Below are 17,871 nucleotides of genomic sequence, written 5' to 3'. Positions count from 1 at the left end.
GAAAGATTTTAAATATGAGTACTTCGGTCACCTTATTGAAATAAATTATTCTTTTACTTTTTTTTTACATAGAATTTTTTAATTTATATAGACTAGCAGTGAATTAGAAAAGATAATGTGATACACATAGAACAACATTTACTGGGTAAACTGTTGATCATCATAGGGGTAAAAAAATCAAATCTACTTGAGCCACAAAGGTTGCTGAATAATGTGCTTTATATGCCCTCCCTCCACACATCTCCTAGTGACCTATAGGAGAGGGATATGATCAACTTACAGGTGGGGGAGAGGTGGTACAGTATTTTTCTTGGTTTTGTTTTTAAGAAAATTCTTTGTGTCAAAGTAACTGCAAGAGCATCTTAAAATCATACATTATCTCATTTTCTACCCTCATTTTACGAAGGAGGAAAATGAAACTCAGAGAAGAAAAGTAATTTTCCTGAGGTCACAAAGCTGCCAACAGAGTATCTGACCTGGGACTAAAACCTTGGTTTTTAAGTCCCATTTAATAGCTCTTTTCACTGTACCAGTTTTGCTACTTATTCTTTGTGCATAAGAAGAGTGCAACTAGGGTGCAGATCATGTTAGTAATATTGGTGACAATTCCCGTAAGACCATAAAATCTCAAAGTTGAAAGGAACTGCAGAGGGAATCTATACCTGAACTGGAATCCTTTTCAGCATGTTTGATCTTCAGTGTCCACTTGGGAAGACCTCCACTACCTTCTGAGGTAGCCCTTTTAACTTTTGATCAGCTCTAATTGTGTTTAGGTTTTACTTATATGTTCTAAGACCAAAGAAAAGAAATCAAATCCTTCTTCTATATGACAACCTTTCAAATGTTTGACAGTTACATTCTCCATTTCTGCACATCTTCTCCTGACTAAACACCCTCAGCTTTTTAGACTGTTCCTGCCCAGTACAGTTTCAAGTTATATAACTGTTTTGGTAATTCCTCTTTTGATGTACTCCAGCTTATCAGTTCTTCCTAAAATTGATCAGGTGACTCTCGATGGCAAAATACAGTGTGACTCCTTGGGCTCTCATGTCATGTTGATTATTCAAGGAATACTAAAAGTTCTTTTCCTATTAAACATTTTGTTTTTTATGAATTTTAGAAAAAAGATTGTATATGAAATCATGAATCTCCTACATACAACTTTATTTTTTAAAAAGCATTTAATAAATTTCGTTGTAGTTCCCAAACCATCCTGCTTGTCTATGTCTTTCTGAACTTCTTTCTGCTTTCTTTCTTGTATTTTAAAAATATTTTACTGAAGCTCTTTCTTTTCCCAGCTGTGGCAGGGGCAGGGAAGAGGGAAGAGTAGTCTCTAAGACTATTACTACTTTCTTGCTCCCCCTCCCACCTTCTTTCCTATAACTTTCCAGGTCTTTTTCATGTAACAATATGTTAGTCAAAGTTCTCTAATCCTGTACTTATGCAACTGATTATTTTGAACCCAAACATAAGATTTTACTTACTTTCACATATTTGGATTCAGTTCATTTTTCTAACATATTGGCATCTTTTTGGATCCCAGTACTGTTTTCCAAACTGTTAGCTATCATACTCTGCTTTATGTGATCCTCATATTTGATAACGTATGCCTTCATGCAAGTCATTTGTAAAAATATTGAATAGAATCTGGACAAGGACAGAACCATGAGGATACAGTAATGAAAACCTTCATCTAGGTATGTTTATATTGATCCATGAGTCACTACTCTTTAGATCTGTTTATTCAGGCAGCTTTAAATCTGTCTAACTTAGATCTCTTCATCTTGTCCCCAATGACAGTGAGAAAACATTAAAATGTATTTTATCTGCAGTCAGTCTTCCTTAAGATATAGAAAGTTTCCATGTGTGAGTTTCAAATCATTTGAGAACTATAGTGTAGAATAAAAACATTTCAATATATTCCATATCACAAATCAGCTTTCTTTAATGACTTAGGGAAAATGACAAATGAAAATATGCAAATTTACAAGTCTGTTAGTTTATAGGAAAAAAAATTGGAAGCTTTTTGAATAATAACAATGTGACATCTTAGGAGTTTAAATAATTTGGTAAGCCTTTTTCCACCATTAGCAAAATCAGTTGAATGTTGACTTCTACCAAGAATATTTAGCAGAGTCTTGATGAGTTCAGAGGGGTGGTAATGAATTATAACTGAAAAAAGGTTAAAGTACATAGGTACAAAGCCATTCACTGTACTGACTACCTAGATTTCATTCTAAATTGTAAGGTGAGACGTACTTAAAATGCTTAAGAGTGTAATAAAATGGAATTTTCAAAACTAAGTTATCAAGTTGGTCTTGAATGTAGAAGTTTTTATTCCTGTAATGAGTTACTACTTGAAATTTAGAGAGAAGGAATAGTTTCAGATTTCATAAAGGAAGGATATTCCTATTGATTTGTATTTCTTTTACAAGTGATGTGAAAAACCAATATTTCTATAGGCTCTGTACCTCCACCAACAAATCAGCCTTTACCTACAATTTATCAACCAACTCGAGCTCCACTTGGACCACCTCCATCTGGAGGCCCACCTCCAGTAAGATCGTTGGATCCCCAGAGCAAAACATCAAACAGTGTTCCACCCCAACCACAGCTTAACTCAGCTGTGAACCAAGGTAAGGTGTCATAACAGAAATAACTTTAAAAAAAAAAATCAAGTACTGAAGTAGCTTTCTGATATTTTAGTCTTATACTTAATAAGTTTATGAAACTCACAGTTAGACTCTATGGAATAATAATATAAACTTATGCTTTACTAGATCTCTTTGGTTGACAAAGTGTTTTCACATATCCTATCTCATTTAAAGGGATGAATTTATCCTAAACCTTTATTTCTTTAGTTGAGTTACTTCATTAGTGTATTTTCTACCATTATTCAACTTGTCTAGAATTATTTTGGAGGGGAGGAGTTGTCTCAAGGGTAAGGCCCTAACTTTTTAAAAATTTGGTTTTTAAAATTCTAAACCTAACAGACCCTAAAACTATGAACGTTTCCATATGTAGAGTGACACACGTGAAAAAAGAATTTTATATGAAACCATGAATATTTCTACAATTCTGCTTGGATTTTTTTTTTAAACATATGTAGTAAATTCAACACATTACTTTCAAAACTACCCTGCTTAGCTGTTTTTCTGTCTGAATTTCCTTTTGTTTTCTGTGTGCTTTTTAAAGTATTTATTGGTTCTACTCCTTTTTTCTTTTGGCATCACCATTACTACCCTCTTATTACTCTAACCCTCCCACCCATTAAAAGGGGAAAAAAACCTTTTTTAACAAATAAGCATAATCAAGCAAAATGAATCCATACTATGGCCACTTACATTTTGCCACCTAAGCTTATGATTCCAGGGCCACTTCCATGTTGCAATGACTCTTGAGAGGAAGATTTTTAAGGTGGTATTGTTTTTTAAAATTTTTGTTGATGCGGTTTGTTTTTTATTTCCAAAAGTAAAAAAAGATTTCGAAAAGAGAGAAGAAAATTCAATAAAACCCACCTGTAGGTATATTTTTATGTAATCACTACTAGTAATTTATATACTTACTGTTACTAGTGTGTAGCATTTTAAAATGTAACTGAGTACCTAGCAGCATTGCATAGGTGCTTAGTAAATACTTTGTAGTTTATGGATTACATCACATATTTTCTAGCTTCCTTGAGGCAGCAATTACTGCAGGTAAATTTCTGAATCTGAATGGTATTTTTTTTAAAGGCAATTGAGGTTAAGTGACTTGCCCAAGGTCACACAGCTACTAAATGTCAACTGTTTGGTCTGAAGGCAGATTTGAACTCAGGTCCTCCTGACTTCAGGGCCGGTGCTCTATCCACTAAACAATGTCATTTTAAAGAATTATGATTTGGGGAAGTGAAACCTGCAAATAGATTTAAAAGACTATGGTGGGCATATGTTGTAATTTAAAACCAGCAGAGGAAGTAATAATTGTTGCAGTTGTTGTAGAGCCAGAATTCTTAGTCTTTTTTGTCTCCTTAGACCCTTTTAGCAGTTAAATTAAAACTATAGACCCCTTTTCAGAATAATGGTTTGTTGCCTAAATTCATAATTGAAGGAAATTATCATTTCATTTTTAGGTAAGGGAAAATAAAGATTCAGTTTTTTTCCCATCCAAGTTCACAGACTCCATAAAATCTATACACAGGCCTCTTTTGGCATCTATGGACCCTAGATTAAGAACCCCTGTTCTAGAAGTAGCTTCTATCTAGTAGAAAAGAATTTAGTAATCATAGCACTCCATGAAATTAAAAACTTCATTCAAATTGAAAAAATTTACAATTTACCAACATAGCATTGTTAGAATTTATTTATTATTATATCTGTGATGACCAAATCCAAGGGAGATTTTACTATTGGAAAGATTACACATGAACCAGTATAATTGTATTTTCAGGTATAGAAGTAGTTGTAAGTATTAATATTCTGCTAAATTTAGCACCTTAGGAACTTGAGTTCTATCAGGCAGGTAGCACAGAAATTTTTGAATAAACTTTGCTTTTCAAAAATAGATATCCTAGTTTATGACTAAGGTGTTGTCACATTTTATTTGGGTTTTGTACTGCCCTTTAAAAAAAAATAAGAAGACTGAACCTAACAGTTTTAGCTCAGGCTAACAAACTCTGTGGTCATAATTGCATGCTATATGATTCTTTATAAGAGCACTATAAAAATTATAGTCATTTAACTTGCCGGTGCCTACTTCCTAATCTGTAAAATTAGGGAATTGTGTACTCAGTGGCTTCTGTTGTTTCATCTAGCTCTGAAAGGTATGATCTCTCAGATGGTTACACTTTGAATTTCAGCCTTGTTTAGGCTCATCTTTTTGCCATTTTGTTTCCTTCATCAAATAGTATTCATTAATTTTGATGACATTTCTCCTTGAAACTCTTTGGGAGTTGTTGATGTAGTTCTTCAAGTGCCTAGTTGTTTTAAAATTGCATTACCAATATGTATGGGATTTTTGCCTTCAGAGAACTTGTATTTCCTTCCACTGAGGTATTGTCTAAAAAAATCACGTCAAAACATCTAGGCTTTAAAAAAGAAACTAAGCTAAAAAGCAAACTATTTAGGCATTTAGTTCATATGATTCCAGATATTTGAATATTTGAAAGAATCAAGTATAATTATATCAGTTTCTTACTTAAAATATTTGGTATGTGGTCAGCACAACTATTTTATCTCTAATGATAATTAAATTTTGTTATTTCAGCAGATATGAGAGTATAGTCTATGATTAAATTTTCTTTTTTTATATAAATTTATTTATTTTTAGTTTTCAACATTCACTTCCACAAGTTTTTGAGTTCCAAATTTTCACCCCATCTCCCCCTTCCCCCCACCTCAAGATGGCATGCATTCTGAATATCCCTTCCCCTAGTCGTCCTCTCTTCTATCTCTCCCCCCTTCTCTTATCCCTTTCCCGTTCTGTTTTCCTGTAGGGCAGGATAGACTTCTGTACCCCATTTCCTGTATTTCTTATTTCCCAGTAGCATGTGAAAACATTTTTTTAAACATATATTTTTAAAACTTTAGGTTTCTAATTTTTTCTCTTCCTCCCCCCCCATTGAAAAGGCAAGCAACTCAATATAGGCTGTACATGTGCAGTTATGCAAAACTCTTCCTTAGTAGACATGTTGTGAAAAACTAACTCTATTTCCCTTAATCCTATCCTGCCCTCCCATTTATTCTATTCTTCCTTTTGACCCTGTCCCTCCTCAGAAGTATTTGCTTCTGATTACCCTCTTTCCCAATCTCCCCTCCTCTCTGTCATCCCCCTGCTCTCTTGTCCCCTTCTCTCCCTATTTTCCTGTAGGGTAAGACAGATTTCCATATCCAATTGAATGTGAATGTTATTCCCTCCTTAAGCCAAATCCTATGAGAATAAGATTCCCTCATTCCCTCTCACCTTCCCCTGTTTCCCCTCCACTGTAAGAGACTTTACTTTTCTGGGTTTTTTTTATGTGAGATAATTTATCCCATTCTCCCTCTCCCTTTCTTCTCCGAGTATCATCCTCTCTCATCCCTTAATTTTATTCTCCAGATATGACCCCTTAATCTTCAACTCACCCTATGCCCTCTATCTATCTATATATACGTACATGTAATTTTTTTCCTCCAACTACCCTAATACTGACAAAGGTCTCATGAGTTATAAATATCATCTTTCCATGCAGGAATATGATAAAATTTTCTTAAAAAACTATTTAGTCCTTACATTTTAGTTAATAGTTCAAATTTTGGAAAAACATTGTGAATAATCATTCTTGATATTGAACCCATTAAATGATTTCAGTGAACTCTTTTTCTAGGTGATACGTCAACTGCCAATAATGGCTCTGTGGTTGAGAATACTTATGATACAATTGAAGGAGGTGGCTTCATGGGTAAGGTACTAGTTAAGTTGCCTACTATAAAAAATTTCTCTTGAATGGTAACTTAGTAGATTGTGTGAAAATCAGTTGAATATACAAGTTGTCTTCAACTTGCTAATGGTCATGTGTAAGATGAGTATCTAGAACTGAAAGCATGTGCCCTTCCTGATCAACATTCCCCTAGGTATATTGTCTCTCCTCTTAGAATATAAGCTCCATGAGGGCAGGATGGTCTTTGCTTTTGTATTTGTATCCCCAGTGCCTGGCATGGCACATGGTAAATGCTTAGTAAATGTTTTTTTACTCATTCACTTTTCCTATAGAAATAGTGTTATTTAGTAGTCTTGGTGATTGGTAGTCTTAGACTAACCTAAGAAAAGCCTGTTTAATCTATAATATACTTGGAATATGGTACTCTATACAAAATTGTTATAGAAAATTAAATTCCTATGGGAAGAATTTATTCAAAATTTTTATTCAGGACACATTTTATAATTATTCTGGTGATTCCCAGGGTGGGGTGAGTGTGGGAAGGGAGTATCCTACCAGTTCAGAGGGAACTCATTTTTTTTTTTTCATTACCTTCCTGGAAGTAAGAATAGGGACTCTTCTCTTTTTCCTGTACTAGAACTGGTGATTCTGTGGCCTGTGACTTGAACTCCAATTGGTTGGGGGACTGATAATCTGGATATGGAGTAGGAATGAGCAGAGATGGTGCAAGGAGGGGAGTGGGGAAGGTAAATCCTCTAGGGATAGTTCATGGTTTAGATTGGCATCGTTTCTTTTTGACTATGAAATCTGGAAATTAGCCCACCTATTTTTCTTTTCATTGCTGCCTTGTTTTTCTCCTCCCTCCTTAATTGCAGAATGGATGGATTTCCCTTTATGTTTTTGTTCTTAAAGTGAGCACATTGGGGAAACTAAAACACTATTGGTGGAACTGTGAACTTATCTAACCATTTTGGAGAGCAAACTGGAATTGAGCACAAAGAGTTACAAAAAAAAGTATACCACTATTAGATCTGTTTCCTAAGGTGATGGGGGAAAAAGGAAAAGAGCATATATCTTCAAAAATATTTATAGCAGCTCTCTTTGTGGTGGCAAAGAACTGGAAATTGAAGTGATGTCTAGTTGGAGAATGGCTAAATAGGTTGTGGTATATGATTGTGGTGGTATACTACTGTGCTATAAAAAATGAGCAGATTGATTTTAGAAAAACATGGAAAGAGCTTACATGAAATAATGAGTGAAATGAGCAAAACCAAGAGTACATCGTGTAGAGCAACTGCAATATTGTTCAAAGAATAACCATGGATGACTGTTATTCTGAGTGTCATAAATACTCAAATCAACTACAAAGGACCTATGAAGGAAGATGCTATCCATCTCCAGAGAAAAAACTGAGAATTAGAAGTATTCATAATATGGTTTTACGAATGAGAGAGAGAGAGAGAATGAATGAATGAATGAATGAATATGTGTATAATGATTGCCTTCTCTAGTACAGGTAGGGAAGTTGAGAGGGAGACAGTTTGGAACTTAAAATGTAATTAAAAAATAATAATAAAGTGAGCACACTACCCTTTGAAGTTTTACAAGTATCTTTATGTTAAACTGTAGGAAATATGGGATTAAGGACTTTCTTCCTATCATTTCTCTCTCTTCTTCCTCTCTGCTTTTCTCCCTGCCTTTAGAATCTATAATGAACGCTGCATTTAGAAGTTAAATGGAATCCTTGAGTACAACTGGTTTTTCAGAGGAAAAGTAAACTCAGTTTATCCTGGGCATTTCATCACAGGGATACGATCAACTTCTCAGAAATGTGAGAAGATAGGACAGGAATGGGAAAGTAGCAGTATTGAATTTATCCTCCACTATTCTTCACAGCCAATGAAAATCCTGCCCTGCTTCCTTGAATCTAGTGAGGTGAAAAATTGGATAGAGAGGAGAAACAATAGCAAATGGGTTAGAGAATGGGAGAGAAATCTATTTACCCTTAGTTGGGTGTACGTCAGTTGGAGATTGATCATTATATACTGTGTTGCTGTGTGACAGCTAAAGTATACATTATGCTGAAGTTACTGCATTTATTTTAATCTGGTAGAGAAAGGCTTGTCATTTGACTTATTTCACAAAATAAATTCTTAAACTGATTGAACCAAGCACTCATTATGGATAAGCACTTTCAAACTTTGATTTCCTGTTTTGGTTTTGATTACGAAGTAAGGATTCTTTGACTTACTTAGTAAAAATATTTCTAAACTGTATTTTTCAACTCAAAGTTATTATTTTTTCTTTCAGCAGCACCACAACTTGCCAGCCAGAATCCCAAAACAAGTCAAAATGTTGGCTATTCATATCCCTCCTTACCACCTGGTTATCAAAATACATCTCTCCCTAATATGTCAGGAAGGCCATCCACAGCCTTGCAGTACACCAGTGGGCTGCAGCCATTTTCTCAGGTAAATGCTTTTTTCTCCTTTCCCCGTTTCTCTCTTCTTAGCTTAAAGAATTTTGTACTTGGGCAAATTTCAAGATAACTTTCTATATTTCATACTTACTTAATTGGTTAGGGTAATGTGAATTATATATAAAATTCTTCATTTTTGTATTTATTTTCTCCATAGCTAATATGTTGACGTGGAAAATACAGGTTTTATTTGGCAGAGAAATTAAATAGCCAAGCCCCTCAACATTACATTATCTCTGCTTTTACCTTAAACTGAGCACTTAATGAAAATTACTTACTCTGAAATTATATTTTTAGTCTCCCTTAGGTGCTAATCATTTAACCACAAGCATGGGTGGGTTAAGTCTTCATCCAGAAGGACTACGAGTTATCAATCTTCTTCAAGAAAGAAATATGCTTCCGACAACCCCTTTGAAGGCTCCTGTCCCAAACTTGCATGAAGACATACAGAAACTTAACTGTAACCCAGAGTAAGACTTCTAACAATGTTTCTTATGAAATGTAGCTTACAGTAATCCCCAAAGCTGGTTTCTTAGATGTTATACATGGCATAATAAGGCTAGCTTTCTTAAAATAGTTTTTGTTTATTTCTAAATAAATTTTCTAGATACGTTTTGTTATATGTTCCATTCAGTTATGAAACAAATCTAATAAAGATAGAAAATAAGTTGCTACTGGATATTAATATCAGTTCATCTAAGGACATGTCACACCATGCCTGTGTTGCAGCTATTGTTGATATTAATATCACTTTAATCTGCCAGATACAGTGGCACACATCTTTAATTCCAGTTATGGGGGAGACTCTGAGGCTGGCATATCTCTTGAGCTCAAGAATTCTGAATTGCAGTGAGCTATGATGATCAAGTGCCCACATAAATTTCAGCGTTAATATGTTAACCCCCAGGAAGTTAAGTTGTCTAAGTTGTCTAAAAAAGGGCAGACCAGTCTAGACTAGAAACAGAGTCCATTAAAGTTCCTATGCTGATCAGTATTGGTACTGGGTTTATGAGTGGGCCCCTACATTTTCAGCCTGAGTGAGCTGGAGAGACCTTGTCTTTTAAAAAAAATTACTTCATCTAAGAGAATGTTAAACCATCCATAAGATGCTAACTGAGATTGGTGACCCAAATAAAGGACCTTAGCACAATGCCTGGCACATAGTAAGTGTTATGTAAATTTTAGTAGTTATTATTATTATTAAAATTTTATGTCATATTTAATTCTATCTTGTAGACATCAGATTACTTAAGTGTTTCAAATGGTTTTATAAAAAGCTCTAACAAAATTGGAGTATGATATACTTTAGTTTCAAAATATTTATGTTTTCATCATTATGTGTACTCTCTCCATTGTTGCTAATTGACACCCATCCCTTACTTTTCTACCTCATGCTTTAAATGGTTTCGTGAGTTACCATGGCCAACCTTCACTAATGAGCCCTCAGCTTTTAGCTAGACAGGTCATTCCCCCATCACAATAGCTAACAAAGCATTTTAACTCTATTATATCACTTGATCTTCATAAAACTCTGGCGGGTGGCTGCTTTTATCCCTTTTATAAATGAGGAGATTGAAGCTGAGAGAAGTTAAGTAACTTGCCTATGGTCAGTCCACTAATAAGTGTCTCAGTCAAGATTTGAACTCAGGTCTCCTGACACCAAGTCCAATGTTTTATTTGCTATTCTATCTAGAGGCTACCATAATGAATCATTAGAGTAAGTCTTTTGTGTAATATATATTAAATAATATTAATACACATTTATATGGTGCTTTATAATTCAAATAGTTTAAGTGCATTAACTCATCTGATCCTTACAATAGCATTATCATGTACATGGTATAGGTGTTGTTATCGCCATTCTGCACATAGGATGGTGGGACTTAAAGAGTTTTATTGACCTGCCCAAAATCCCGTAGGCAGTAAGTGGCAGGCCTGGGTTTGAACTACTTATAATTCAAATATAAATCTAATTATGTAGGTAAAGAATGAAAGCATGGTAGTAGGATAAAAAAAAGCTAGCCTTAAGAGTCAAGAAGACCTGTGTTCAACTCCTGCCTCTGACATATACTCTTGTCTGTTATGACCATGGTTAAGTTATCATATATATATCTGTTATAACCATGGCAAAATAACTTCTTTATTGCCCCCTGGCAACTCCCAAGACAGTAATTACTAGATGAACTGCTAATCAGCAGAAAGTTTCCACCGTAGGAATTTCCTGAATAGGTCCTTCCTTCCCCTCCCCAAGTCAAAGAGAAGCAAGGCCATGTGAGTATAAACTATCTGTCCTCTTTTTAGATGGGATTCAACTAAAAAGAGTTAATTCAGTGATATTGGAGAGGATCTGCTTGAATTAATCAATTGTCATCTAAAAAAAAATAAGAAATGTTTTATTCTTAATATTTAATTATATTTCCATAGAAATATTTAAAGCAACTATGTGTTATACTTTCACACAGGTTGTTTCGGTGTACTTTGACTAATATTCCTCAGACTCAGGCCTTATTGAACAAAGCCAAACTTCCTTTAGGGCTACTGCTACATCCTTTCAAGGACTTATTGGTATGTTAAACTTTTGAAACTGACTGACTATATGTTGAGCAGAATTTATTTATGTGTGTATATCTATATATATCTATCTATATCTATATCTATATATATCTATATATATGGTGTGTTAATGGTTTTTTATAATATGTAAATTATTGTGTGATGAATTTTGTGAGTTATAGTTCCAATAACTTGGGTGATAACTTTAATTTATTACCTTTTACTAAAATTTCATTCCGTTAAGAATGTTTTTGGGAATAAAAACTAAGTGTATTACTGGAAAGTCTGAGGAGCCTTGTGGCATGTGGTTTTACCTAAGCCGTAGGAGGGTTAAATTTAAACCCTGATAGACATGTCAGTTTTCTCTTTTTTGCTATTTCAGTGAATTCTCCTGTCTTTACTCTTCTTCAGGTTATTGTGGCTTTTGATTCTGTAATGTGTAGAAAAGACATAAATTGGAAAATGATAGAACTAAATTGCGTGCTAAGAGAAAAATTTTGATTTCATAAGAATTTATCAGCCTGTTTACTTAGAGTGCATTTAAAAACTTGGTATTCTTAGAATAATTATACTTAAAGCTGGCTTTGTATTTGGGATTTTTAAAATTTACTGTTATATATTTCTTTTCTGCTTTATGGAATGTAAAAGTTTGTTTGGAAGATGCTTTTAAACTGCATGTACTTTTTATTTAAATTTCTTCAGTATTTACAACTGTTAATTCTGAAGAGATGGATTAATCCTTGGCCTTTAAAAATGAGGAATTCTTGTCTTTTAAAAAAAAATACCAGCTCTGGTTTTGTTTTTGTTTTTTTTTCTCCAGCAATTGCCTGTGGTTACCTCCAGTACAATTGTGAGATGCCGTTCATGCAGAACATATATCAACCCTTTTGTCAGCTTTCTTGACCAAAGGAGATGGAAGTGTAACTTGTGTTATAGAGTCAATGATGGTATGTCTTGGTTCTGAAATGTTTTTTATCCAGGAACTGTCCCCATGCCTTTTTACTTAGTCTCTAAGTCACATATTGAGGAAGAGGCAAGGTATAAGAAGAACTTATTGAATACAGTCTTCTCGGTAGTTCAGAGAAGGTAAGAGGTCTATTTCTGTAATGTTCTTACAGTCTGGCTGCAATTTTCCTCAGGGTTTTGATTGTCAGTTGAAAAACATTATTAAATTAGCCATTTTCAGTTGAATATACACCAAAAAAGTAACATTTTTGCTAATATTCACTTTGAAAATTCAGTTTTTAGAAGCAAAGCAGTAAAACAGCAGTTGGGGTAATAAAACTGCTTTCAAGGAATTTGAAAAAAATTATAAACAACAAATAGTAAAACTTACAGAAAATTCATATGCAAAACTTTTAAAACTATGCCACATATTTTAATAATGTAGAGCCAAACAACTAAATAGACAAAAAATACATTTACCATACATCTCCTTCCAGTTCTAGCTAATATTCCATTATCTTTGACTTTATTGAGTAGAATGAAATGCTGAAGGTGTAATAAAAACATTCTGTAACTCAGTAATAATATAAAGAATTTTTGGCTAGTGTTGAGTCACGTTTTAAGTTTTTGTGTTAATGTGTTCAAATTATATATTGTAGTATTCTTTGAATATTAAATAATGAATGTGATTCATTAAATAATTAACATTAAATAATGAATGAAGAAACAGTTTTAGAATTTGGTAGTTAAGATCATTGTAAGAAAACTATAAAGATTGAAACAACTCCTGAAAGAATTGCATTTTGACCAAAGATTTAGTTTTCATAGGAACATGGATTTAGACCTAGAAAAGATTCTAAGAATCTTCTAGTCCAGGCCAATCATTTTACTGCTAAAATAACTGAAGGCTAGGGCAGCTAGGTGGTGCAGTGGCTAGAGCACCGGCCCTGAAGTCAGGAGGACCTGAGTTCAAATCCGGCCTCAGACACATAACACTTACTAGCTGTGTGACCCTGGGCAAGTCACTTAACCCCATTGCCTAGCAAAAAGAAAAAAGAAAAAAAAATAACTGAAGGCTAAGTAAGTGACTCAGTTAAATTCACTCAAACTAAGTGTCACCGTTGGGCTTCATGCACAGGGCTTCCATTTTCTATTTATGTTGTCTCTGCTTCTGCCAAAATAACAACAAAAAAATGAAAAAGGACATTTAAATTTTAAAAATTCACTGTTGAGTTCCTGCTACCTGTCTATTGGTAGAAAGTCTTGTTCCATAGTCATTATTAATTGATGGCATCTATCAGGATACTACCATTATAGTTTTAACAACTCACAAGGACTTTCACACATGTATTTGGCTTAATATAAGAGATTCTTTCATCATTTTTCTAAATATATGATTTAGGCATTGCATCACCCTCTCCTGCCATCTCCCTTTGTGGTATTTGAGGCGGTTTGATGTCTTGAGGAAGAAATTTCTTCTGCTATTGATTTTTTTCTGTTTATAATAATAGTTCAACAAGATGATTTTTTAAAATTCCACTTTGTTTTATTATTTATTTTTAACATTCTTTAAATTTTCAATTTTGAGTTCAAAATTCTCTCCCTCCCACTCCTCTCCTGTGTACTGAGAAGACAAGCCAAGTTATATCAGTTACACATGTGAAATCATGCAAAACATATTTCCATATTAACCGTATTTTTTTTAAATGCAGAAAACAATAAAGTAAGAAAATTATACTTCAGTTTGCACTCAAGAGTTCACCAGTTCCTTCTCTGGATGTGGATAGCATTTAAAAATTATGAATCCTTTGGAATTTTCTTGGGTCATTATATTGCTCAGAGTATACAAGTCTTTCACAGTTGATCATCATTACAACATTTCTGTTACTGTGCACAGTGATCTCTTGGTCCTTCTCATTTAGCTTTGCATCAGTTCATATAAATCTCTTCATATTTTTTCTGAAACCACCCCCCTCATCTTTTCTTATACCACAGTAGTACTCCATCACAATCATATGCTACAGCTTGTTCAGCCATTCCCTAATTGATGAGCATCCCTCAATTTCCAATTCTTTGCCATCACAAAAAGAGATGTTGTAAATATTTTTCAACATATAGGTCCTTGTCCTTTTTCTTTGATCTCTTGGGGTATAAACCTAGTAGTGCTATTGCTGGGTCAAAGGTATGCACAGTTTTGTAGCCCTATAGTATTTACCTCACAGTGTTGTTGTGAGGCTCTTTGTATATAAATGGGAGCATCTTTGTAAATCTTAATGTACTACATAAATGTCAGCTATTCATTTAATATTCGGAAAATATGAAGCTTTTGTAGTTATTCGTGCATTCTGCAAGAATTTATTTGGCACCTTTGATGTGCCAGGCTTCTCACTGGGGATATGATGCAAGAATGAAGCAGTCTTTTCAAAGATTTTACATTCTGCTGAAGGGAGGGAAGGGGACAGCCACAACATGAACGCATATAAGAAAATTCAAAATATATACACGTGTATACACAGTAATTGGTGGGGAGAGACAAGTTTCAGGAGATGGTATGCACTTGAACTATATCTTGAAGGAAGCTAGGGATTCTGTGAGGCAGGAGTAAGGAGGGAATGCATTCCCTCTATGGACAACATACTGTGCAAAGTAGATGGAATTTCATTTATGGGGAATAACAGGACAGCATGGCTAAAATGTAGATGGCATGAAAATGAGTCACGTGCAGTAAGCCTAGAAAGGTAAGTGAGAGTCAGATCGTATAGGGCTTTAAATGCCTAGCAAGGGAGATATGGTCAGATCTATGCTTTGTCAGTGTCCATTTGGCAGCTTTTTAGAAGTTGAATTGGAAGTAGTACAAGAAACCATTTCATGGAGGCAATTCAGTTAGTTTTTGTGAGAGATGATGAGGGCCTGAACAAGGTTGGTGGCTGCATGAGTGGAGAGAAAAGGTTAAATGTAAGAGATGTTTTGGAGGTAGGATCTATTCAACTTGGTAACTGATCTGATAGTAGGATATGAGGAAGAGAGAATAAATAGTCATGGATGACTAAAGTTTTGAACATGAGGGATGGGAAAGATAATGGTACCCTCAACAGAAATAGGGAAGTGGGGAAGAAAGGAGAATTTTAGGAGAAAGCTGAGTTCTACTTTTGGACATGCACATAAGATACCTATGGGTCATTCAATTGGAAATGCCCAGTAGGCAGTTGGTGGACTGGAGCTCAGGAGAGAGAGTAGGCTTGGATATACAGATAGCATCATTTGCGTATAGATAATCATTAAATCTATTGGATTTTTTTTATTCTAAATTTGAATTAACATTATTCCAAATGAGATGTTAGGCACTGACTTACAATTTTATCATTATATACAGTTCCTGAAGAATTTATGTACAATCCTGTGACCAGAGTATATGGAGATCCTCTTAGAAGACCTGAAGTTCAAAATGCTACTATTGAGTTTATGGCTCCTTCAGAATATATGGTAAGTTTTTATTTTTCCTAATTTAATTACTGTACTTGATTGTTAGATTCTAACAAATGTTGTATTGGATTTTGAATAAGTGTTAATTCATATTTATTATAATAATACTTAGTTTATCTAATCCCTGTCTAATCTGAACCATCTCACTATGTAGTCTTCAAGAGTGACCTACAATTTCTCTTTCTTCTGTTTCATGATACTTCCTTGATACTTGGTAACATTTTTAGTTATTGCCTCATTGAGTTAGAGCTGTGGAGATTTTATAATCTCTTTTTATTTCCCAAGTGTTGATGGAGATGCTTGACCAAAGCAGATAGTGGTCTCTAAGAGATAGACTGGGAAGTTTCAGCCTCTCTGGGTTTTCTCACTTAATTTTTAAAAGGTATTGAATAGTTTGAAGGTTTCATGTCCATTGATAAAGCTGTAGGAGTGTATAGACCTACATTACAATTGAATTTGAATTAAGAAGTTCCATTGGTTGGTTGTAATTTTTTCTCAAAAAGGACCAAAATGACATCACTTTGTTACTCAAGTTACAGTGTACCCACCTGTGGCTGATAAGACTGATATAAGCTTGGAATGCTTTACCACAACTCGAGTACAAATAAACAAACGAATTTTTGGGGTGGATTCTCTAAATGTGCATATCTTGTTTCTTTTGAGCTGCTGCAATTCTGCTTTGCTTATACAGCACAGCGCCTTCTTTGATATAGGGCACACCATGTTGGGCAGTCCTTTGACAGCATCTCCCATGTGCGCAATCAATTCCAAAGTCCTTTAGAGAGACCTTGAGAGTGTCCTTGTATTCCTGACCTCCGTGTGAGCGCCTTCCTAGGGGCAGCTTGGTAGTGTAGTAGATAGAGCCCTGGAGTCCTCCTGACTTGATTTCTAAGAAATTTCACGTAAACTTAATGGACCTATAGCTGAAATTTAACTGTAGAAGACCAAGTGTGAGCACGTGACTTTTTACTTTAGAGATTCAACGCTAAATTATATAGTCACTCCGCTATTTTCAGGTTTTTTTAATGACTTATTAAATTATCTACATTCATCGTTTAAAAAATGTTTCTATACAAAACTATGTTTTTTAGGGACAAAATTAAGTTATGAGTGAAGTAGATTGTAAGCTAATTTTCTTTAGAAATGAGGATGTGTTTTAATAAAGCCTTTTTTTTCTTTCTTTAGTTACGTCCACCTCAACCTCCTGTGTACCTCTTTGTGTTTGATGTGTCTCACAATGCAATTGAAACTGGATATTTGAATTCAGTTTGCCAGAGTTTGCTGGACAATCTAGATTCGTAAGTTTTTAGTTTTGCCCATAGAATTTTATCTCAGACCTGGGACTGTTAAGAGTTAATTTCTCTCCTTATTGGTTGGGTTCCAAAAGTTCATTGGTTTCACAGGATCATAGGACTTAGAGCTGGAAGGGACAGTAGAGGCCATCTGGTCTAACTCCCCAATTTTATAGGTGAGGAAACAGCAGCTTAATGAAATTAAGTGACTTGCCCATTTGTCTGAAACTCAGAAATTTTTTCCCTGTTGAAACAGTGTTTCAGATATTGGTTAGGTTTCTAAGCCAAGCCATGAAGCTTATTATACAGTAATGTAATTGAGTTACAGTAGTGCTATATGGTAGGACAAGAGAGCATAATGATCCTGTGCAGAGGGAGAGAGAAGTGAGAATGGGAGCTACCATTGTTCCATTACTACAAGGAATATTGGAAGTAGGATGTGAGTCTTCTGAGGATTGTCTGTCTGGTAATTCCAAAGCAAGAACAATAGGAACAAAAACTTTATACTTGGTGGGTTTTTTGTTGTTGTTTTTTGTTTTGTTTTTGTTTTGTTTTTGTTTTATTCAGTAGCACTTTTGTTTAATATTCAAGATATATGGCAGCTATGTCATATACATATATGACATATAAGAGGAACTACATTAAGTCCAGTGCACTGTTATTCCTTAAAAGTTTATACATACACATACATATACACACATTCTTTAATGTATTGTTAATTT

At 34.4% G+C, this 17,871-nt stretch overlaps 1 protein-coding gene across 1 annotated transcript in view; it reads left to right on the top strand.

The window, feature by feature from the left end:
- SEC24A (SEC24 homolog A, COPII component) overlaps positions 1-17,871 on the top strand; it is a 63,473-nt gene that overhangs the window by 14,268 nt on the left and 31,334 nt on the right. Inside the window, 8 exon segments of the mRNA XM_020991221.2 lie at positions 2,463-2,636; positions 6,344-6,418; positions 8,708-8,868; positions 9,174-9,346; positions 11,339-11,441; positions 12,250-12,376; positions 15,748-15,857; positions 17,043-17,155. Coding sequence (XP_020846880.1) covers positions 2,463-2,636; positions 6,344-6,418; positions 8,708-8,868; positions 9,174-9,346; positions 11,339-11,441; positions 12,250-12,376; positions 15,748-15,857; positions 17,043-17,155 — 1,036 coding nt within the window.

Source organism: Phascolarctos cinereus, unplaced genomic scaffold (assembly GCF_003287225.1).
Source record: "Phascolarctos cinereus isolate Bilbo 61053 unplaced genomic scaffold, phaCin_HiC Scaffold_2;HRSCAF=192, whole genome shotgun sequence".
NCBI lineage: Eukaryota > Metazoa > Chordata > Mammalia > Diprotodontia > Phascolarctidae > Phascolarctos > Phascolarctos cinereus.
The sequence above is the reverse complement of the archived record's forward strand: the minus strand, read 5'-3'. Positions and strand labels throughout refer to the sequence as shown.